This window comes from Daktulosphaira vitifoliae, unplaced genomic scaffold (assembly GCF_025091365.1).
Source record: "Daktulosphaira vitifoliae isolate Bord-2020 unplaced genomic scaffold, ASM2509136v1 Scaffold_1, whole genome shotgun sequence".
Taxonomy (NCBI): domain Eukaryota; kingdom Metazoa; phylum Arthropoda; class Insecta; order Hemiptera; family Phylloxeridae; genus Daktulosphaira; species Daktulosphaira vitifoliae.
Genome location: NW_026099572.1, coordinates 60,339,471 through 60,364,360, shown reverse-complemented (window position 1 = coordinate 60,364,360; position 24,890 = coordinate 60,339,471). Strand labels below are relative to the sequence as shown.

General features: G+C 29.3%; 1 protein-coding gene across 25 annotated transcripts in view; it reads right to left on the bottom strand.

Annotated features, from left to right (window-relative positions):
* Positions 1-16,801, bottom strand: part of LOC126894396 (uncharacterized) — a 350,657-nt gene extending 333,856 nt beyond the window's left edge. For 9 of the 25 annotated variants that reach the window (XR_007701394.1, XM_050665372.1, XM_050665401.1 and 6 more), the window contains exon 1: positions 16,276-16,801. Coding sequence is in view for 24 of the 25 variants with exons in the window: in XM_050665372.1 (XP_050521329.1) it covers positions 16,276-16,774 (499 nt within the window). In the remaining variant the exon portion in view is untranslated. Of the gene's footprint in view, positions 1-142; positions 592-1,103; positions 2,145-2,213; positions 2,555-13,344; positions 13,524-15,330 lie in introns of those variants that run through there. The other 16 variants (XM_050665383.1, XM_050665390.1, XM_050665385.1 and 13 more) reach the window with 10 other exon arrangements.
* Between the last annotated feature and the right edge of the window lie 8,089 nt (positions 16,802-24,890).

The window sequence follows — 24,890 nt, the reverse complement described above, 5'->3', positions numbered from 1 at the left end:
AAAAAAAAAAAAAAAAAAACACATCTTAGTAAAAACAATACCTTCTCAGCTTCGCATCGAAGCTAAAAGAAATTAACTTGTTAAATAAAATAACTATCAAAAATTGCACTATTACCTACAACATTTTTGAAATAAAGAGCATCACTAGATTTTGTAACATAACAACGATAAAAAAAAGATAAATATAAAAAATTGTAGACTAATCATCGAACTTTATTACAATAAAATGTAAGTTTAATAAATGGTGGTTATAATTTCAATAAAATTTTTGAAAATATACATTTATTAATGAATTTTTGAATAATAAAAATAAAACTAGTTTTTAAAAATTATTAAACGGAAGATAATCTTTTATGTATTCTGGTCTGTTTTTAGATTGACTTTTTGGATTTGCACATGAGACAGATTCCACCTGTTGATTTGTAGTTTCAGTACTTTCTACGATATCTGTGTAAAGATTGTTGACCAAATCTTCTACGTCAAATTCATAATCATTGTTTTTATTTACCTCCATCTGTGTCTCTCCTTGAATATCAATTTCATTATTCTGATTAAATAAATTTGTATAACTGCTTTGGTTGCAAACATATTCTGTAAAATTTAAATAGTTATTAATATTGATGTCATTAAATATATAAGTTTATGGGGATTTAAAAAAATTAATTAATTAGATTACTTAGTGCTCAGAAATTTTTTAATTATAAGTAAAATTATGAGAAAAGCTCAACATTTCTATGAAATCACTTGTTTTGTACGAGAAAGCTGGATGGTAGGATGGCTAGTTGTTAGAAACTAACATAAACTAGGTTTCAATTTAATCTCATGCGCACAAAACGGTAACATTTTAAGGAATCTAAATTTTATTTCAGCCTTTGTAAAATATCGAACATTATTAAGGAAATATGTTTTTTTAATAAAAAAAATATTCAAAACAAATAAACTAATTTGATTATTACGATCATAGATGAGTAGAGAGATTTAAAATCTATATTGATCAATCTAAATGGTGTTAATCAAGTTATAAGTTATGTACAATGCAATTATGTTTCATATGGTCACATAAAAATTTTACTAAACATTTTTAAGTTGCTTTGAAAACTTACCAATAATGTCATCATGAATGAAATTCTTATTTTTGCCGACATAAAAAAATGGTAAATAATAAGCACTATGCAAATTACTGTATAGTTCCTTAAAGGTTTTCAATTCTGTTATGTATGCTGTAACTTTCTGGGAATATTGTTTTATTATTGAAAATACCGAATCAAAGTTACACATATTGATTTTCATATTAGAATCATTCATACCAATTGTACATTCTAATTTATTACTCCTTAAAAATGAATACATAGTTAGTATGGGACTTTTTAATATAAAACTATTGCCTACAATTTCATGGTTTAAGCGAGAAACAACTTCTTTTAAAACATTGAATATTGTATTTAGCACATTTTCTGGACCACTTTTAAACATTTTTAAATGAATTATAAGACCTAAATTCTTTATGACTTCTTCACCAACACTAACTAATGTAGCAAAATTTATTTCTTTTCTTTTTATTCTTTTTTGATCAACGCATATTGACAAATTATTAGCAAACTGACTATAAGTTCGTGCGACTGCGATTAAAGGCTGTATAGATGCAGCCATTACTAATTCTTGGAATGTAATCATGTTATCAACATCAAAACTGTACAACATGTATTGAAAAATATCCGATATATTTAAAAAAGAATCATTAGGACACTTAATTTTAAAAGTTGCATATCTCAATAAATCTAAATTTTTATTACTTTTTATTGAAGTAGATTGTTTATCTTGATTGTCTACGTCATGATTCAATAAATCAAAAAATAGCAAGTTTTTGGGATCAAGTGTTTTATATTTTTTTGAGTTGAGGGATGTGAGTAATATATTAAAAACCTTATTTTCATTAACCGTTGTCGTGGTATTTTTAGTATCAACATTTTTAAATCGGTTTTTTAGTTGTTCTGAAAATGTTGGCAAATCTTTAATGTTATATATTCCTGATTTGTTATAATCGGGACAATTTATAAAATCTTCGTCAACAGACACATTTGTGCATTTTTTGTTAATAAATTCATTTAGGTCGTCAACTATTGTTCTATGATGTAATTGATAACCTCTGAGAACGTTCGAAAGATTCCTATTGTATTTTCCAGTGCAATTTCTAGTTATAAAATTTAATGAACCTGAAACATTGTTCAAGTATAAATTAATAGACATCAAATCATGTGCTGTTGAACGTTTACTGAACGGCCGTAATGTATCTAACATAGCCATAATGATTTCCCCATGTGTTTTTAAAGCTTTTCCATAGGTATTTAAGTCTTCAAAATCAACTGGTTGAATATTGTTTCGTTTTTCTAGATGCAATAAGTATTTTTCATTATGCTTAAAGAAATTTAACATATATTTTGAAAAATTGCAGTGAAGTTCTAATTTAGACAATCCGATACAAAAACTTATTGATTTCAATAAAATGATCAATATAAATAAATCCATACTTAACGGTTTAAATCTGTTAACAATAAATTTTATTTGCAAAATGATTTAGCTTCACTGTTCTTTTGTGTATATATACTGTGTGTAGTTTGTTTTCTAATTTTAAGCATTTATTTTAAATCCTTAAATAAAATCAAACAACTCATTTATTTATCGTTGAAATATGTGTGTAACTTAACAAAAAAATAATAAAATTATTCACAAATAAATTATTTTAAAAATAACAATAGTTTGCCCAGTTTTGTACATCCCTAAATGAAAATTATTTATAATATGATATTGTATAGTTTTATTTTAATTTTATCATGTTCAAATATTTTAATAAAACATCTCTTATAATTTAATACACATTTATGATTTTTTTTTTTTGAAGAAAATTTTTAATTTATGAAATAAAACTGGGCGATTTAATGACATTAAATATATAAATAGTTATTTATATATAATTATCCCCGCAGGGGGATCCGCAAGGATCACGGCCCTATCAACCTTGCAGACCCTAGTTAATTCAGTGGGAGTAGCAACATGTACCACTGCTCTTAGCTGGTCATGGTTTTTGTTAGTTGGGATCGGTAGGCCTGGGTACACTTGCTTGCTAACAGCGTATTGGACCCCTAACCCAGCCATACAAGTAAGAGTGTTACTAACCTTTTACAGGGTAGTTAACCGAAATGTAAAGTGATTATTATGATCATCTATAGTACCTGGGGCACTTTAGAATATACAGCCTTATCACAGTAACGAATTCTGCTAGACAGCATAATCACTGATAACGATAATGATACATTATCACATTTAATGAACAAACATTTTCCTGAATCTGGAATTAACAATAGAGAACATTCACATGATGCACAGGACATACGTGTGACCTGTGATGATTGGACACTAACCAAGAAAGTGATAAACTCCAGTGGAATAAGATGGGCAATAAAAGCTTTTGACAGTTTTAAAGCTGCAGGCAAGAAGGGTTAGAGGTAATCGTTCCCATCTCTGCAATTTAGGGTATGCCTTGCCTATGGTTATCAACCAGAAAGCTGGTGAAAGGTCAACATGGTGTTTATACCCAAAACTAACCGCACTAACTATTAAGAAAAAAATCCTACAGGCCAATAAGTCTTACTTCATTTCTTCTTAAGACTATGAAGAAACTTATTGATAGGTACATGATAGGTGGGTTCTAACTCCCTTGCTATGGTGTCTAGTATTGAACTCACTTATTAAAGCGTTAAACAAATACTGTTATACACAAGCCTATGCGGAAAACTTATTTATAGCAGTGCTGGCTAAATTCCCAGACACTATTATATACATAGCACAACAGAGACTAAACACTATACATATATGGTACAGTAAGTATGGTCTATCTGGTAATCCAAATAAAGCAGAGATTGTTATGTTCACTGGAAAGAGAATAGGACTAGACAGTCTTGACACTCTTACTCTAAAAGAACAAGAAATTAGCTCAAAATCGAAAGTAAAATACTTAGGTATTATCTTAGATAGTAAGCTAAAATGAAAATCACATGTTAAGTCAAGAAACAAAAAAGCAATGACCACATTGTGAACTTGCAACAGATCCTTGATAAAGACATGAGGTCTTAAACCAAGAGATATGTATTGGTTGTATACTTCAGTGATTAAACATATGATATTGTATGGCGTCTGTAGTAATTATATGAGGAAGTATTGAATTACGTCGATTTTAGTATAATATAAGCCTTACAATAGTAGTAAGCAATTTTTGAACTCTTAAGCAATAAAATAATTCCATATAAAAGGGAAATGCAGGGTAAGCAAATTAATAATGGTGGGAAAAAGAATATAAAAGGGAAACATGAAAAGTATAGGGGGACGACACGGGACGATACTGGGCGAGACGAGACTGGACGTTTTGGTCGAAGAAACGTCGAGTTACGGGTTAAGTCGTTGATGTAAGAATAACTTTATATTTTTTTTATAAGATTTAATTAATTTTTGTGTTAAATTATTATATTATATTTGACTTTGTGTTTGATACATTTCGTAAATAAAATAACTATTTTAAAATCTGGACTTAGCAAAAATATTTTATATTCACGGTGATCTTGAAATTGTGTGTGTGTGTGCGGCTAGAGTCTAGGTTGGACTGCTGGTCCTTTAGTCAATCTTGATAATTAGTGAACGAGCTGGCTAGTGTTTGGGCTTAACCGTCCTTTAGTGGGTATAGTAAAAAGGTAGTTGTGCTGGTGGCTGACAAGGAGCCACCCTTCAGTCTGCTACTTTTGAGCTAGACTGTGCTGACGGGTCTAAACTCTACCCCTTTAGTAGTCCACTAATTAGAGAGATTGGGGCTGATCAGTTTATCCAACGGGAGGACTCGAGAAGAGCTTAGACGACGAACTCGTCGTCAATATATATATACATAAAACTTTAATAAACCTTTGTGTCTACGTTTGGGCACTACCGACGTACGACATAAAATTAGCGCCCAACTCGAGGTTCGTACCGACACGACCCCTCGAAGTTTTTTCGTAACATCGAAATTTGTGTGTGCGTGTAATTTCGCGTCAATAAGTTGATCCGTCGATCACTACAATACANTATGATTTATTATGAATATTAATGAAATTCAAAAATTTAAATTAAACAAAATTAGTGATATATATTCATTAAAAAAAGATGATCTTATAAATTTGTGTAAAAGTAAAAACTTAGACGAATTAGGAAACGTAAATGACTTAAGAACACGTTTAGCTAGATACTTTAGAGCGCAACTTAAATTGTCAGATATAAAACCTAACTTAAGTCCAGCTGAAATTGAGCAAGTTATTCATGCCTCTTCTAATGATAAACTAATAATTGTAGAGAGTAACGTAGAACCAAGTGTAGAAGATAAATTTGAAAGTATAGGTGAAAAGTTATCAGACATTCTTATTGAAGAAAAATATCATTTATACGCAAATACTAAAGATATTACAAAACCGGGTCATTTTTATAATAATATTAATAACGCTTCGTCGGGTGATCAAAATAAATTAGAGGGTTCAGGTAAAGAACATTTTTATGAAGATATAGACGATTTAAATAGAACCTTTAAAGAGGAACAAACACCGGATAATCGTAATAACTTAACAGAGGGAAAAATTTTAGATTTACTTTCATTAACTAATCGCATAGAAACAATAAATTCAAATATTATAAGTATGGAGTCTAATAACCGATCTTGGTTGATGAAACCAGATTATTTTTCGGGTACTGAGGACGTAAGAAAATTTTTCAGGCAGTATGAAAAGGCAAGTGAAATTAATAGATGGAATGAGAGTGATAAAATAAAATTTTTGTCAATATTTTTAAAAGGGACAGCTAGTATATTTCTAGAAAACTTAGAAGATAAAAAATCAATTTGGACATACGAGGAATTAAAAAACGAATTTTTAGACGAATATCAACCAATAGGCTATTTAACTCTAATTAAAAATAAACTGGAAAAACGTAGGCAGGAAGAGTCAGAGTCAGTTATGAGTTATGTAACAGAAATTGAAAACTTATGTAGACAGTTAAATAAACAAATGAGTGAAGAAGATATATGTACTTATATTTTAAGAGGACTAAAAGAATCAGTATTGCATGCTATTTCGTTACATGATAATAGTAGTTTGAAAAATTTAAAAGATAACTTGAAAAAGTTTGAGTTAATGCAGTTTAGAATAAACAATAGAGGAGCCGCTGGTATCAGTGAATACACAGACATTATAAATAGACAGGTATCTCAACTAGATAAATATTCAAAAGAAAGAGAACTTGAGGTTCAAGATTTAAGGAGACAGTTAGATAGAAGAGATAGGGACTATAAAAGAGAAATAGAACGACTTAGCGATGAGATAAAAAATACTCAAGTTTTAGGTAATAATTCTAACAGGTCAGTATATTTTGAAGATCGTAAAAATAATAGTTATAGTAAGTATAACAGAGACAAGAGCTATGAGCGAAATAGAGAATACGCAGACTATAGACCTAATTATAGAGACAAAAGCCCATACCCTAGAAAGAATTACGGTAGTAGAGAACCAAGTTTAGAAAGAAAGTACGATAGATACAGTAGAGATAGATCATTTTCAAAGGAAAGAAATGATAGTAACAAGAAATTCAGAGATTTTAGTAATGATAGAAATGAGTACAATCGCTATTCTAGACGCGAGGACTACGAAAGACAGTCTTATAGATCACCATACAATAGAGATAACAGCAGAGAGAGACGGTCAAGGTCTAGAACACCAGAATTTCGTAGGTATGAAAATAACGATAAAATTATTGGTTTAAGTAAGGTCACTCNTCAAATGATTGGTTTAAGTAAGGTCACTTGTTTTAAGTGTAAAGAGGTAGGTCATTATGCCGACAAGTGTACCGTTCAAAAAAACGTATAAGGTCCGAGTCAAATAAAAATCCCGTATATTTGACTCGGAATAATTGTAAATATAATGAGAGTAAAGAATTTTTAAGTATAATAAATAAAGAGAAGTCAGATTATATACAATTTGTAGAGAGTTAGTATAGTAATGAAGAAATCTATAGAATAAAAAAATATATTAGTGAAAAAAAAAAGGACNTATAGTAATGAAGAAATCTATAGAATAAAAAAATATATTAGTGAAACAAAAAAGGAAGTCAGCGATATTACATACCTTAATAAAAAATTAGAAGCCGAAAGAAAACGTAGAGTTTTATCGATGGAAGTCGAATTCAATGGTTTTAAAAGGTTTGCAATTTTAGATACAGGTTCTAATATTTCGTGTGTTGATTTAACATTAATTGATGATGTAAAACTTATTAAACCTAAAGATAGAGTAATTATTACGGGAGCTGATAATACGGAGTTAGAACAGTTAGGAAGAATAGACTTAGAACTAAAAATAAATAATTATTCATATTTTATTAATGCATATGTAATTGTAGGGCTTAATTGTAAATTATTATTGGGTAACGATTTTAATATTGACAATCAATTAATTATTAATTTTAAAACTAAAGAAATAGAATTTAGTAAACAAAATAATTCAGTGAAAATGGACGAAATTTGGTATAATTACAATAAAACATGTAATATTAATGACAATAAAAATTCAGAATATATAGCTAGTCTTAACCTTAAGGAAAAGTGTACAAACAAACTAATTTCTTCTCATAATGTAACAATAGTACCTNTTCTTCTCATAATGTAACAATAGCACCCAAAACCAGAAGGCAAGTAAAGATTAATGTGACGCGAGAAAATAAAACAGACTTGGCTGTTATAAAACCATCGGAACGCTTAGGTAGGCAGAAAGGCTTGACACTAGAAACTAAAATATTACAAAAAGTGAATGAGGTCACTGTTTACAATTTTTCAAATCGACATAGTACTATACATGAAGGTTATATTATGGGAGAATTACTCGCGAACGAAACAGAAGCTACATCAGCATTTAAGAATTATAACATTTTAAATACAAACGGTATCGGTTTAGACGACGACGTGAGAGACGATCAGGGTACAGTTATTAAAATATCTAACCATTTAAATCGTTTTCAGCGTGAACAAGCAAAAAAATTAATTACGCGTTTTAAACATTTATTTACATCAGATCCACTTAAAATAGGCTGCGCTAATGTTGAACCGTGCGAAATAAGGTTAAAATCGGGCAAACCAATTTTTCAACCGCCATATCGTGTGTCCCCTTCTCAACGAGAAAAATTAAAAACCCTATTTGACGAAATGATAAAATCTGATATTATTGAGCCGAGCAGAAGTAATTACGCGGCGGCAGTATTTTTAACACCAAAAGGAAATACGGGAGAGTATAGATTTCTAGTAGACTATAGGAAATTAAATGAACAAGCTATTAGTGATAAATACCCAATTCCAAGGTCACAAGATCTTTTTAGGAGTCTTGAGGGAGCTAAATATTTTTCTAACTTTGACTTAACACAAAGTTATTTTCAGTGTCCTATAAAAGAAGAAGACAGGTACAAAACTGGTTTTATTACAGATTTCGGACTTTATCAATTCAAAAGAATTCCCCAAGGTTTTAAAAATTCAGGCCCAATTTTTCAAAGAATAATAAATAATGTTTTTAGTGATTACCTTTATAGAACAATAATTGTCTACTTAGATGATATATGTTGTTTTGGTGGGAATTTTGAAGAAGCTTTGTCAAGATTAGAACAAGTTTTTGTTAGGCTTGACGAGGCAAACATTAAACTTAAAACAAATAAATGTTCATTTTTTAGTTCGGAAATAGAGTTATTAGGACACAAAATTTCTGAAAGTGGTGNTGTTCATTTTTTAGTTCGGAAATAGAGTTATTAGGACACAAAATTTCTGAAAGAGGTATTACGCCATTAGAGAAAAATATTGAATCAATAAAAAAATTTCCGGTACCACATAAAACAAAAGATGTCAGAGCTTTTGTCGGTTTAACGAGCTATTACAGGAAATTTATTAAAAACTTCGCAAAAATTGCCAGTCCAATAACGGACTTAACAAAAAAAGATAAAAAATTTGTTTGGGAGGATAACCACCAGGAGGCTTTTGATATTTTAAAACAAGCTATAATTACAACACCAGTACTAGCTCATTTTAACGATGATTATCCTGTGTTTGTAACGACAGACGCATCTTTAGAGGGGCTCTCGGGGATATTTGAACAAGAAGGCCCTGACGGTAAAAGGCGGCACCCAATAGCTTTCGCATCTCGCAAACTTAAAGGTGGCGAGAAAAATTTCTCAACAACCGAACTCGAAATGTCAGCCGTAGTTTTTGCTTTAAACTATTTCAGAGAATTTCTCGTAGGTAGGAAAACCGTAGTTTATAGTGACCACTCCAGCCTTCAATTTTACAAAACAATGAAAAATCCTTCATCAAGAGTTACAAAGTTTATATTTAAACTACTTGAATTCGATTTAGAAATTAAACACAAACCTGGATCTTGGAACAAAGCAGCAGATTGTTTATCGCGTTACCCGATAGACACTTTAAAAATCACTGATATTCTAGAAAACGATAATAATGACAACATTAACTTTGACACTTTAAATCTTGACTTAATTAAAGAGGAACAATTAAAAGATGAATTTTGTGGGGGAATAATTTCAGCAATTAAAGGGGAAAATGACTCAAAATACAAAAGAAAATCTAGAAAGTATTGTTTTAAAAATGAATTATTATTTTTCAAAGAGTGGTCAACCAAAGGAATAAAGAATTTATTAGTAATACCAAAAACTTTAGTTAATGTTGTATTAAAATCGTATCACGAGTCAGTTCTTTCCGGACATTTCGGCATTAGTAAAACCTTACTCCGATTAAAAACCAAANGACACACTTAACCACGATTTTATTCACAGAACAATTTTTAACAATTCAGAAATTCCAGTAATAATAGTATTTGGGGGAAATACGGACGGTGAAATTTTAAAAAGACTTAACATAGAGGTTAAAATTCTTAACATTTCTGCAACGGAAGATAAAGATAATAAAAAAACATTTTATCTAACATTAACAAATCTAAGAACAAGGGAACTTTATTTTAAACAGACATTAGGGATGTGTTACAAAAATGGTAACATGTTAAGCTTAGGGGAAACACATTTCTTTATTTGTGGAAACAAACATGGGGTACAACACTATCACGACCCAAGGTATGACGTAAGATTATCTAAGTGCATTTTCGACCATATTGTGAAAAGATTGAAAATTAACAACCTCATAGGATTACTATAATTATTTCTCAAACACTTAACAGAAAATGGCACAGCCCGCCAACGTGAGATATTTGACATCTGAACAGAAACAAGAAATCGAAAAAAGCTTATACAACTCAATAAAACCCAAGAGAAAATGGCCCACTCACAAACAAAGAAATCATACAAAAAGGGAAATAGAATTAAGTAGTGTTAAAAACATTGGGATTTAAACTTTACTATTATTATTTTATTTCATTTTGGGAAAGAAAAAAAATTAACTCTGGTACAACACACAAACTAATACTCATTCCATTATAAAAAAAAAGGAAAAATCCTTATAAAATAGTATGCTACTAACAAAAAAAAAACTTTTATTACATTGTTTTTCTAGACACATAACACATTGGGAAAAAAAATATATATATAATTAAAGAGTTGAATATAAAAACAAAAAAAAAAAAAATGTATATATAAATATATATAGATATATATCAAAAAAAAAATTATTGAAATGATGTATATTAAATATGAGGGCATATTTTTTTTTTTGTAACATAGGGGAGTGTAGTAATTAGATGAGGAAGTATTGAATTACGTCGATTTTAGTATAATATAAGCCTTACAATAGTAGTAAGCAATTTTTGAACTCTTAAGCAATAAAATAATTCCATATAAAAGGNTTGTGTGTGTGTGTGCGGCTAGAGTCTAGGTTGGACTGCTGGTCCTTTAGTCAATCTTGATAATTAGTGAACGAGCTGGCTAGTGTTTGGGCTTAACCGTCCTTTAGTGGGTATAGTAAAAAGGTAGTTGTGCTGGTGGCTGACAAGGAGCCACCCTTCAGTCTGCTACTTTTGAGCTAGACTGTGCTGACGGGTCTAAACTCTACCCCTTTAGTAGTCCACTAATTAGAGAGATTGGGGCTGATCAGTTTATCCAACGGGAGGACTCGAGAAGAGCTTAGACGACGAACTCGTCGTCAATATATATATACATAAAACTTTAATAAACCTTTGTGTCTACGTTTGGGCACTACCGATGTACGACATGTCCTAGTCAAGTGGACCAGAACAGCACTCATTACAGCTAGGAAAAAACATAGTCGCATACAGAGAATGGCTGCTATGGCCATCACTGGAGCATTAAGAGCTACACCAACAGTCGCATTAGAGGCATTTTTCGAATTGCCTCCTCTGCATCTAAAGGTTAAAGCTCACGCCAAAGCGACAGCACTAAGATTCCACAACTTAGGTATGTGGACTTTGGAGAGTGATACAACAGAACATGGTAAAATACTAAAAAAGATAGACCAGGGCTTTTTGAAATATCCCTTGTACTATATCTAACTGGTTCTTAAGAATAACATTCCCTACAAAGTGAAGATCACTACACGTATAAAATGGAATATTAATCACCTGACTAAAAAGCAGGATTTGTAATTTATACAGATTGATTCAAAAAATCAGGAAAGGCTAGTGCTGGAATTTGGGGTTTAAAGCCACGAATAAATGTCAGTATGTCATTGGGCACAACACCCTCTGTTTTCTTACTATTATCGAGGTTTAAAAAGTTACATAAGCGTGGGTATCTGGACACAACAGTGACACTGGAAATAAAAATGCCGACTTTCTAGCCACGAAAGGAGCAGATAACACCTATGATGGACTAGAACCAGTGGTAGGACTCACTGAGCAAAGCGCTACCCAAGAATTGGTGCAGAGAACAACGCAGGAAAATCTGGAAGTACTTGGTAACATCTAGACAATCTAAAATGTTTATCAAGACCCCTCTTTTACTGCTGAGTGATCTTAATAGCATGACTAGACATCAAATACGCATCTTGACTGGTCTACTGACAGGACATGGTCACCAACTTAAACATCTTAACGCAATGGGGGTATCGGAATCACCATTTTGCAGGAAGGGTGGAGTAGAAGAGGAACCTTGTTTCACATCATGTGCGAATGTGAAGCCTTGTCCACACTAAGAACAAACTACTTGAGCAAACCTTTTTCTAAAAAAAAACATATTAAAAAACTAAAACCTAGAGAGATACTTAATTTCGCCAGAAAGAAAGGACTCTTTGGTCATCTATAGAGATGACTTTATGGTTGGTATAATATATTAACACCTCGGTAAAACACTTAGTTGGGTAAACCGAATCAAGAAAAAAATAAGATTTTTTTGCTGGATTTAATAATATCATACGTATGACTTATATTTTCTTCTATTTACCCAACAATTGTTTAAAATTTATTTACTATTTTCTTAACTGATGTCAATGTATTATTTTTATTTAAAGAAAGTAATTCTTTCTCTATCAGTTTTTCTCACTGTTTATCAAATGACAATTTAATTTCTTTATTGTAAGACCATGAGTAGATTCAAAATTTACACAATATAACTGTTTATTACTATTATTACAGTCTCTCAATTGTCGTATTTTAATTATAATAAATATAATTGTAATTGAAACTTCATTATACACTATACAATACTACATTTAAACAACATTATAAAATAATAACTTCATAATGGTTTTGGGTGAGTTCAAAAATGCCAATTATCACAAAAAAAAACAGCAATTTTTAGAAAGACATTAAAGTTTAATTACATAATTTTTTTTCAAATTAACTTTAATTTATAATAAGATTAAGTCTAAAATTGTAATTGATTAAGTCAATATTAAATAACCTGTGTGTTTTTTAACATTCAAGCTAATTTTATCATATTTTACTTAGAAATATCCATAAAAATGGGAAGGTCGTAAAAAAAAAAAATTAGCTTGTTAAATAAAATAACTAACAAAAATTGCACTATGACCTACAACATTTTTGAAATAAAGAGCATCACTAGATTTTGTAACATAACAACGATAAAAAAAAGATAAATATAAAAAATTGTAGACTAATCATCGAACTTTATTACAATAAAATGTAAGTTTAATAAATGGTGGTTATAATTTCAATAAAATTTTTGAAAATATACATTTATTAATGAATTTTTGAATAATAAAAATAAAACTAGTTTTTAAAAATGATTAAACGGAAGATAATCTTTTATGTATTTTGGTCTGTTTTTAGATTGACTTTTTGGATTTGCACATGAGACAGATTCCACCTGTTGATTTGTAGTTTCAGTACTTTCTACGATATCTGTGTAAAGATTGTTGACCAAATCTTCTACGTCAAATTCAAAATCATTGTTTTTATTTACCTCCATTTGTGTCTCTTCTTGAATATCAATTTCATTATTCTGATTAAATAAATTTGTATAACTGCTTTGGTTGCAAATATATTCTGTAAAATTTAAATAGTTATTAATATTGATGTCATTAAAAATATAAGTTTATGGGGATTTAAAAAAATTAATTAATTAGATTACTTAGTGCTCAGAAATTTTTTAATTATAAGTAAAATTATGAGAAAAGCTCAACATTTCGGTGAAATCACTTGTTTTGTACGAGAAAGCTAGATGGTAGGATGGCTAGTTGTGCATCGCACTAGAATGCCGTTTTACCTTAAGCCTGTTTAATAAAACGTTATTATTGATGCGGGAGTGGATCAACTAAGAGATGACGGCTAACTATACATCCAATAAGTAAACGAGAGTAGACAATAATTAAATAACAAATCATCATATATATTAGAAATTCCTCAGAGATTATCTTAAATTTAAAGGGGTAACAGGGAGCCCTTTAAATACTTATGACCGGCGAAGCAGCATAAAACAAAATAATTAATCTCAATTAAAACAAACAATAAATAACATTAAAAAATAATATAAACTCAGCTGAATAGATGAAGCTGTTGATGATGATGAGTGGATTGTTTGAGATCTTGTGGTAATGGTGTCGAACATCTGAGTATGACGAGTCAGAGTGTAAATCCAAGTACGTAATGGATGATGGGTGGAAAAGGGGGTGAGTAAAGCAAGATTCTGTGATCAGCTGTCCCACGAAATAATATAATCAATGATCTTTCTAACAACTGGTCAACTAGATCCTTCTAAAGGCATTCTGTACCATACATCACCATTTTTTTTATTAATATCGAAATAATTAATTCCAATGAATATTGTAGAGTCATTTCTATGTAAATCGCGCTGTTTATATAGATGATACAATTCAAATATATTTCGTACATTTATATTCTATAGTATTTTACAATATTATATGGGTCAGTATTATTCCATGTCTACGTTAATTAATTACTATGTGTTGTTAAATTTCATTTTGACTTATATTGTTATGCTATATATTTTTACATGCTAATACTCATATTTTTCTAATTGGTAATAATTAAAAAAGAGGTGAAGTCAAATCTAACTGCAGATATGAAATCAGTGCAAAATAGAGATCTAAAATAGTGTATTCTTGACTAAGATGAAAATTCTTTTAATACACGTTTGCTATAGATGTAACGAATTATACTTCATAATTTTTTCTCATTTCTCCGTAAAAATTAAAATAATAAATTATTGAATTTCAATTTAAACTAAATTTAATATGTAAATATGTATTTATTCATACATTATACGTATAATGTAAAAAACTACTAGTCGTGTAAAAATTAAGGAAATTAGTTAATCATACTTTTGGAATAATACACTAGCTTCTTAAAATTAAATACTATCTGCAGATTTGTATAAAACGTTTCTTAGAATAGTAATTTTAATCACTGTTAGATATCATCAATACTTTTCCTATATATTCCACGTCTACACTGTGCCGCGCCTCACTGCAATGCTGTTGTTTATTATGTTATAGAATGACTCAGCATAAATGGAACTAAAACTGACATTAACTAGGTTTCAATCTAACTTCATGCGCACTAAACGGTAATATTTTAAGGAATCTAAACCTCATTGCAGCCATTTTAAAAAATCGAACATTATTAAGGAAATATGTTTTTTTAATAAAAAAAATATTCAAAACAAATAAACTAATTTGATTATTACGATCATAGATGAGTAGAGAGATTTAAAATCTATATTGATCAATCTAAATGGTGTTAATCAAGTTATAAGTTAAGTACAATGCACTTATGTTTCATATGGTCACATAAAAATTTTACTAAACATTTCTAAGTTGCTTTTAAAACTTACCAATAATATCATCATGAATGAAATTCTTATTTTTGCCGACATCAAAAAATGCTAAATAATAAGTACTATGCAAATTACTATATAGTTCCTTAAAGGTTTTCAATTCTGTTATGTATGCCGTAACTTTTTGGGAATATTGTTTTATTATTGAAAATATTGAATGAAAGTTAAATACATTAATTTTCTTATTTATATCAATAATACCAATTGTACATTCCAATTTATTACTCCTTAAAAATGAACACATAAATTGTACGGGAGTTTTTAATATATCACTATTGCCTACAATTTCATGGTTTAAGCGAGAAACAACTTCTTTTAAAACATTGAATATTGTATTTAGCATATTTTCTGGACCACTTTTAAACATTTTTAGATGAATTATGAGACCTAAATTCTTTATGATTTCTTCACCAACTTTAACTAATGTAGCAAAATTTATCTCTTTTCTTTTTATATTTTTTTGATCAACGGATATTGATAAAATATTAGCAAACTGACTAAAAGTTCGTGCGACTACGATTAAAGGCTGTATAGATGCAGCCATTACTAATTGTTGGAAAATAATCATGTTATCAACATCAAAACTGTACAACATGTATTGAAAAATATCCGATATATTTAAAAAAGAATCATTAGGACACTTAATTTTAAAAGTTGCATATCTCAATAAATCTAAATTTTTATTAATTTTTATCGAAGTAGTGTGTTTATCTTGATTGTGTATGGAGAAAGGTCTGTTGTCTATGTTATGATGCAATAAATCAAATAATAGCAAGTTTTTGGGATCAAGGTTTTTAAATTTTTTTGAGTTGAGGGATGTGAGTACTAGATTAAAAACATTATTTTCATTAACCGTTGTAGTAGTATTTTTAGTATCAAAATTTTTAAATCGGTTTTTTAATTTTTCTGAAAATGTTGGCAAATCTTTAATGCTATATATACCTGATTTGTTATAATCGGGACATTTTATAAAATCTTCATCAACAGTCACATTTGTGCATTTTTTGTTAATAAATTTATTTAGGTCGTCAACTATTGTTTTATGATGTAATTGATAACCCCTGAGAACGTTCGAAAGATTTCGATTATATTTTCCAGAGCAATTTCTAGTTATAAAATTTAATGAACCTGAAACATTGTTCAAGTATAAATTAATAGCCATCAAATCTTTTGCTGTTGTTCTTTTAGTGAATGGCCGTAATGCATCTAGCATAGCCATAATGATTTCCCCGTGTGTTTTTAAAGCTGCGCCGTAGGTATTTAAGTCTTCCAATTCAACTGGTTGAATATTGTTTCGTTGTTCAAGATTTAATAAATATTTTTCATTGTGCTTAAAGAAATTGAACATGTATTTTGAAAAATTGCAGTGAAGTTCTAATTTAGACAATCCGATACAAAAACTTATTGATGTCAATAGTATGATTAATATAATTAAATTCATGCTTAACGTTAAAATTATATACAATAATTTTTTATTACTAACTGCTTTAGAATAACTGTTCTTTTTTATATATATTCAGTGTGTAAGTTGTTTTCTAAATATAATTTTTTATTATTTTTCAAGCATTTATTATACATGTGTTAAGATAATCAAATAATTCATTAATTTATCGTTGAAATATGTGTGTAACAAAAAAATAATAGAATTATTCACAATTAGAATATTTTAAAAAGAACATTACAGTGCTTAGTTATGTTTATCTTTAAACGAAAATTGTGTATATAATAATAGTATTTTAATTGTATAGTTTTATTTTAATTTATCAAGTATATATTTTAATTGTATCATGTTTAAGTATTTTAATAAATCATTACTTTTAAATTAATACACAATTATGTATTGTTTTGAAGAAAATTTTTAATTCATGAAATAAAATGGGCGTTTAAATGAAATTAAATATATAAATAGCTAATTATTACTTTATATATTTTTTTATTTATTTAACTAAATAAATATGCTAGTTTAATTTTCATTAGAGAATTATTATTATTAATAATATTGTATTGTTTTGTAGTATTAGTATTGTCAGATTATCCAACAAAAATACTGAGTATTGTACTAATATGCTAAAAAAATACGCTAGTTTGATTTTCATTAGAGAATTATTATTATTAACATTATTGTATAGAAACATTTCAAAACGATTTTTAACATAAAACTGAACATTTTTTTTTCAAAAAAAAAAAAAACATTATAGAAGTTTATATAACACTAGTGCTTGGAAAAGTATTTTTGTAAAAAGTTATTGTCATTGTTACCACCGATGCTAGCAAGAACTTTATGGTGTACACGAGAATGTATAAATAATATTTCTTTTTTTTCTGAATTTCATTGTTATATATTCTTTAGAAATAAAAAAAACAAACTCCAAATAACTTTTGAATCAGTATTTTGGTTTTGTAGTTATTAGGATTGTGGTACCAAAGCGAGGACAGTAGTACATTTCATAAATGCCTAAAGATAAAAATAAATATACTTGCCCTTTATTTCGAGTTTTTTTATTTAAGTGTTAATAATTTTCAAAATACTGGTTAAAAGTTGATATCGACCAATTACTTTCTTAATTAGATCATCTTTTTAATTATAAGTAAGTCATATATTCCTTTTAAAAAAGCTAAATATAATCCAATTTAAAGAAGAATGAGAGGGAGGGTATATTATATTTTTTATGTTAATTTTTATTCATAGGAAACAAGTAATTTATAAAAAGAAAAAATTATATTTTATTTAATAATTTTGAAGATATTGCGTGAGACAATGACAAAATACAAAGTGAATCACTCTGTATATTTAGTTTTTGAACAATTAAGTGGTTAATAACAAAAGAATCATTTTGTATTTTTTTTTAACAGCGTTAGAAAATCTTTCATATTTTTACATAAGTTCAATATCTAAAAATGTTATAGAAATACAAAATATTAAAAAGTCATATTAATAAATAAATATTAAGAATCCACCAAAAAATACAAATATTTCTAGAACTCATTATAATGAATATGGAAATACATAAATCATAACACAAATTTAAATAATTCAATAGACCAGTAATGTATAATATTAAAGTTAATACGACTATAAGTCTGAGGTTTTACTATAATGTATTAATTGTGTTATTTAAAGTCGTCACGTATTTAATTTCTGAGTGCTATCAAATTTTACAGAAATCATATTCATTCTATTTATAATAAAAAAAAATGTTAGACATCGGTAGAATACAACAATTTCTAAGACAACAATGATTTGTACACCACATAGTTAGACTACGAATTATACAAAATAAATTCTTCAGAATAACACTAAAAACTCCCTGGTTTATGCGCAAAAAATAACTCCATAACGACATCGGTATGCCTTATCTATCTTAGGCTGGATAAAATATCGAATTCAAAAATTCCACGCAAAACTCAATTTAAACAAAAAAGCCGTTTTAAAAATAACGAAAAATTTAAAGCCAGACTACCACAACACATATTACTTTTATCATCAACGTTATCCGACGAAGCACCCACAATTGAATTTATAGATATTATTACACTAAAAAATTATTTACTTCTATTGTTTTAACATCATGTGTTGAAAAAATACAAAAAGGATAATGATTTTTTTTGCTAATATATATTTTAGTTGTCTTTCAAGGTACTGTTAACACTGATTTTGAATCATCATTCCTAAAATTCTGAGTTACACGAAATAAAACAGTCTTAATAAAAAAAAGTTCATAATATAAGTATTCTTAAAACTTAAGCCCAGAATGGCTTTTTGAGATACTAAGGTTACTATGTAGAGTATTCTACCTTAGTAAAAAGTTTGTTTTAATTGGTTTAATGATTTTGAACCTTTAATGTTTGGCTTAGTTTGTTATTTTAACGATAATTATTTAACGAGTGTAATCTTTGAATATTATGTTTTTCAAAAAAATAAATCTATGTAGTCCAACTCATCATTTTACTTTATTATTCAAAGAATAAATTCTGCAGGTGATTTATTCTTCAAAATTTATGATTAATTAATCCAAATCGAGCATTCATTTGCATCTACAGAATGACGGCGTTACCTATAGGCAGACACGTGAATGATCTAGTGTTAAACATGAAGCCTAACAGCCTACAATGTCGGGCGTTACCTTTGACTAGTAAAATAATGAGAGAAATCAAGTAGTCTGTACCCTATGTTCGAACGAATGATTTATCATGACTAAGTCAATAAAAAAACTTCAAATGTTTGTCTGCTGCGTTTAACTTGCCCATTTCCGATGGCTTACACAGACAGGAGTAAATCCGCAAGGGTCAACTTAGGGTAGCGGTGAAAAAAGAAGCAATTTATTGGGTTTAGACGGATCGATATACACAGTAGTCATCGGGCCAGCAGTGTCTTTGACTGCATACACTCCGAATTTAATTGATGTACATGTTCAGGATTTTCGGTAGCGGTCGCAACACGAATTTGCCATTAACGACATGACAAAAGGAAGGGTACATGACAAAGGGGATAAAACAGGAAAAACCGTCATCTTTTGCAATATTAAGATACCCCAGCTGAATCGAAATCAAAACGTTCTACGGCCGTTGTGCATAACGAGTGAGACTCTCCTATGTACCGAACCGTTCAACCGTTAAGTTACTATGTCGAATTATACACGCGTAAATAGCCGAGGGCACCTCAAACAGTTATAATTATTATTATTGTCTGGTCGTTAGAAATGTAATGCGGACGCATATGGACGATGGTGGCGCCGTGTAAACCCCAATAAAACAATATACGCATTACATATATTGTAATAAAAAAAAGAATATCTTCTTTCTTTTAATGAATTTTATTATTTTATCGTGGTACAAAATCGTCGTGGAAACCCGTTCCTCGCCGGCATTTGATTAATAGACGCTGGCCGCGTCGATTGTTTATGAATTCGGACGGTTAATTGAACAATAAACACGTTTAAGCACTTAAACAGGTGCCGGTTTCTTGAATGACGACATTATATACACAAAGGGAAATTAAGTATCGACCGTAAAAAAAAAAAATCACTATCCATCGCCGTCGCATGGACCATTGCGGTATTATTTTTTCAATAAATAAACGTACACATCTTAGTATATTAGGAAAGACAAAACGGATTGCTATCTTAACGGCTGCCATTTAAAAAAACAACAACAAAATCGGAACTATTGACCGCCGCCGCCGCCGTCATCATAAATATATTTGATCTGTCAGGTAAAAAATATAATTTTCCTATTCGCCTGTTTTACTCAACGCACGACGACCATTGATTATGCAAACGCAGTCTCTCAATCGGTCATTATGGAAAAAATATTTTATATTAAAAATATACCATCATGCGGTTTTCATTTATAATATGTAATGAAAAATTATTTTTTTATGTTGTTATGAAATATTTTAACAATAGAGTATTGAATTATTGCGAATAGTTTCAATGATTGGCTGACAAATTAATGCTTTTTTAATAGTTAACAAGAAATGATTGTTTACTGTCAAAATACAAATGATTTAGGTGCTCTATGTATTATTATTGTACAAAATAATTTTTATTCTTGGCACACATTCTCGAATGTCACCCTAACACATTAATTTATTGACGGGGTTAGCTTATTGTGTTATAAAGAACATTGACGATCAATAACTCATACGCAGTAACGATTATGTTTATGTGATGTTGTTATGATTAAAATTATCCACAAACAATTTATTCATAATATAATTGTAACTTATCGGTTTATTTTAAGCCTTTCAAATGCAAATTTTACAAAAACGAAGAGTTTCGTATTAATAGAAAGTAAAAAACGTCGAACAGTTTGGTCGCGGCACAGCACGAACCTGACACAGTTGGGACAAGTATAGATGGTATCTGACAGTGATTAAAAACACTATTCTAAGGAGCCCGCTTCGATGCAAATTGGTAAATAGTGTTCAATTTTAAGAAATTGGTGGATTATTCCAAAAGCATGATCAAACAAATTTCCTTAATTATAACCTGATTAGTAGTTTTGTGATTTATACGTGTAATATATGAATAAATACAAATTATAGTCATTAAATTTAGTATGAAATTGATAATCAATAATTTAATATTGTAATTTTTACGATGAAATTATAAAAAACTATTAAGTAATTGTATATTTCGTTTTTTTTTTCTGGCAAACGTTTATAAAAATGAATGCAAGACTTTTCAGAAAATAATTTTTGTTATTTATAAATAAATACACTGGTCTACAAAGAATTTTCATCGGAATCGAGATAATACTTTTCTTAGCCCATTTTTTCGCTGATTTAAAATATGCGGTTAGGTTTTTTCTAAAACCTCTTATTTTTATATTATTACTAATTAATAAAAAACAAAAATTCACGTATAAAAAAAATTCCATTTAAAAATATCGTTCTTTTACAACTCAGTGCTATGACATTTTTCAACAATCCCGTGTTCAAAAATAAAGTGATAATATTTCTGGAACATTTTCAAAAGTTGTCATTTATAAACCCCTCCCTGTGAGCGGGTAAAGGTCAAATGATATGTAAATCCCCTTCGTATTTATCTATCATTTAATTAAATTTATTTACCTAAAAATAGTTTCGATCCATACAGCTTTTAAAAAGTTATGGCCATTTTTAGAAAAAAAAATATAAAAAAATGACGAAAACTGCCGGTTTTAAAAATAGTAATTTCTTGAGATTTCCACAATTTACATATATATGTGCGCTGTTGAATAATAAGACATAACAATAATATTTTTGAAATACTTATATGAAAATACTAAACTTGCAATCGTTGAAAAAAAATAAGAATCGCAGTTAATAACAACTCTTTATAGTTTGTATGTATTTTTTAGAAATGATATTTTAACATTGTATCCAACATGGTCAGTATGATAAAATTACTTTAAATTAAATGTTTGGGAATGTATTTAACGACACGATAAACACATGTAGTGATAAAATCGAATAAAGTATAAATGAAAAACAAATAGAAAAAACAAAAAAACTATAAAAAACGCGTGTTAACTTTTTTTTTTATGTTAGACATAAAATTTCAAAAATACCAATGTCATAAAATTTTCAACCTTAAAATCTTCTCAATGGAAATAAAGCAAAACCACAGTAAATATTTTCATATACTATCAATGTATTTTGTATGTACTACAGACTTCTCAATACAGACATGTGTATAACTCGAACCCACTACAGTTTATGTTATTATTTAAAAACAATTTTATACCTTTTATACGGTGTACGTGTGTACTTACATGAACGTTATTAAATACACGTTGTAAAATTTTATTACTTGTTTGATGGGCTAATAAATTTCCAACGGTTTTTTTGTAATGCGCTATCATCTTTCTAATTTCTGGCAACACCGAGTTCATCTTTCAAATTTTAATGTCAAATTACTATTGTTATGGCCAAATAACACAAAATAATATGAGCTCTTCATTAGTTTTTTTATTATTAATATATTATTCTTAGCCTTGACAAATTACTTTAACTTTTGTTTTATTTTACCATTTACAGTTTGTTGCTAGTAATAAGTCGACATGGTCTAACTTACATTATTCTCGTTCGATAGAAAAATAATTGATTCTCATAAGCAAAAAATGTGTCTTATTTTTGTCGTTGTAATATAAGGTGAGAGGATTACATGCCAAAAGAACAGTGTGATATTCAGCAGATCCGAAGCACGAAATTCCATTTGAACATAAGTTTTTGCGATTTCCATAAATTGCTAGCAAAGGTTGTAAATTAAAAATCCTCTTTTAAGCTATAATTCAAATGCGTCTCAAAAAAAAGTGCACTTTATTTATTCATTATAGCGTCAATATATCGAAATAATTAATTTGTTATTTGAAACTTACAATTTTTTTTATAGCTTAAAAAAATATTAATAAATATGTATGTTTAAATTACCATAGTTGTAACACGCTATCCTAGATGGTAGTTTTTATTCATAAGAAGTTTTTGTGGTTTATTTCATAATAAATAATATTTTGGCCATTTTAGACTATAAATCAAAAACAGGTTATTATGAGAAAACCACGTACAAAAACAGTATGATACATGTTCATGCACACGCATCTGTAGTAGTGAACCAATTAGGTTCATTCATAGAATTTTTTTACATTTTTGTTTTAAATAAATTAGTCTTGGTATCGGAAAATGTCAGAATTTAATAGTCTGTGCAAATTAATTGCGACCGACAATTCATACGACTATTTAACAATATTATTTATTATTTATGACTTTGAAATTATCATGGAAATGTTCAAAATATACATTTACCGAATTTCATTTAGTGACATTATAAATCACATAATAGCAACTGCGAGCTGACGCTTACACTGCGAAATACATTTATTCGAATATTGAGCCACAAATATTCAAGTGAATACTTTACTTATGTAACATTGTTTTGAATGTACAAATTGACAAAAAAATCTTCGGTTCGCTTACGTCGACTACATTCGCTTTTCTACAATAAAACATAAACAGTAATCATTGTACATGTGTATTACCGACGAATGAGTTGTACGTGTGATGTCCCTACATAATATTGTATTTTAAAAATTCATCAGATAACGTACACAATCACGACCACCGTCGCGTTTCTAGAAAAAGGAATAAGATCGACAGGAAATCCCGTGGCGACGAATTATTTAAAATTACTCCTCGTGTTCAGCACGATTCTGTAAAAAAATTCCCAAAAACATCATAAACGGTTAACGCATNCGTACACAATCACGACCACCGTCGCGTTTCTAGAAAAAGGAATAAGATCGACAGGAAATCCCGTGGCGACGAATTATTTAAAAATTACTCCTCGTGTTCAGCACGATTCTGTAAAAAAATTCCCAAAAACATCATAAACGGTTAACGCATACACGTGTAAGCCCTTTTCTTGGGGTTGGAATGCCTTTACATATTTACACATGGTACGACACAATAGTGTTACATGTTCACAGCAACGATTGTGCACAGATATGACCGAGGTCGGGTCTACTTGTGAGGTATCATTTTGTGTGCGTGTATGTGAAAAAAGTCGGGTTGGCTCGAGGAAAGCGTACGTCCGCGTACAAAGGCCCTCCTGCGGATAACCCGAACCGCACGCCCTGCCAAGAAGATGGTTTGGTCAATACAGTAAATCACAACGGACCAGAGATTTTCGCTTGTTGCATGTTTTCTGTGTACGTAGTAGCCTAAGTGTCATGTATGTATTTGTGTGAATTATGTCGTTAAACCCTATACGCACAAACAACGGCTACCTGAAGTGCTTTTACTCCCCGAAGCCGTAAAACCCCCAAATTTGTAAGGCTAACAACACACTATATTGCAGTGTTGTTATATTATGTACATACAGAGACTTGTTTCGGTACAACGTGTGGTGGGAACGCAGCGGCCGAGAGAGTGATTGAATATTCTGTGAAATTCCACTCTCGATCAATGAAGTATTTTCATTGATTTCCTAATTAAAACATTGGTAGAATCATGAACGATCGTATCCATTAGAAACAAACGTCTGTTTATCGAACCTGGATTTGTCTTGTAAATTAAG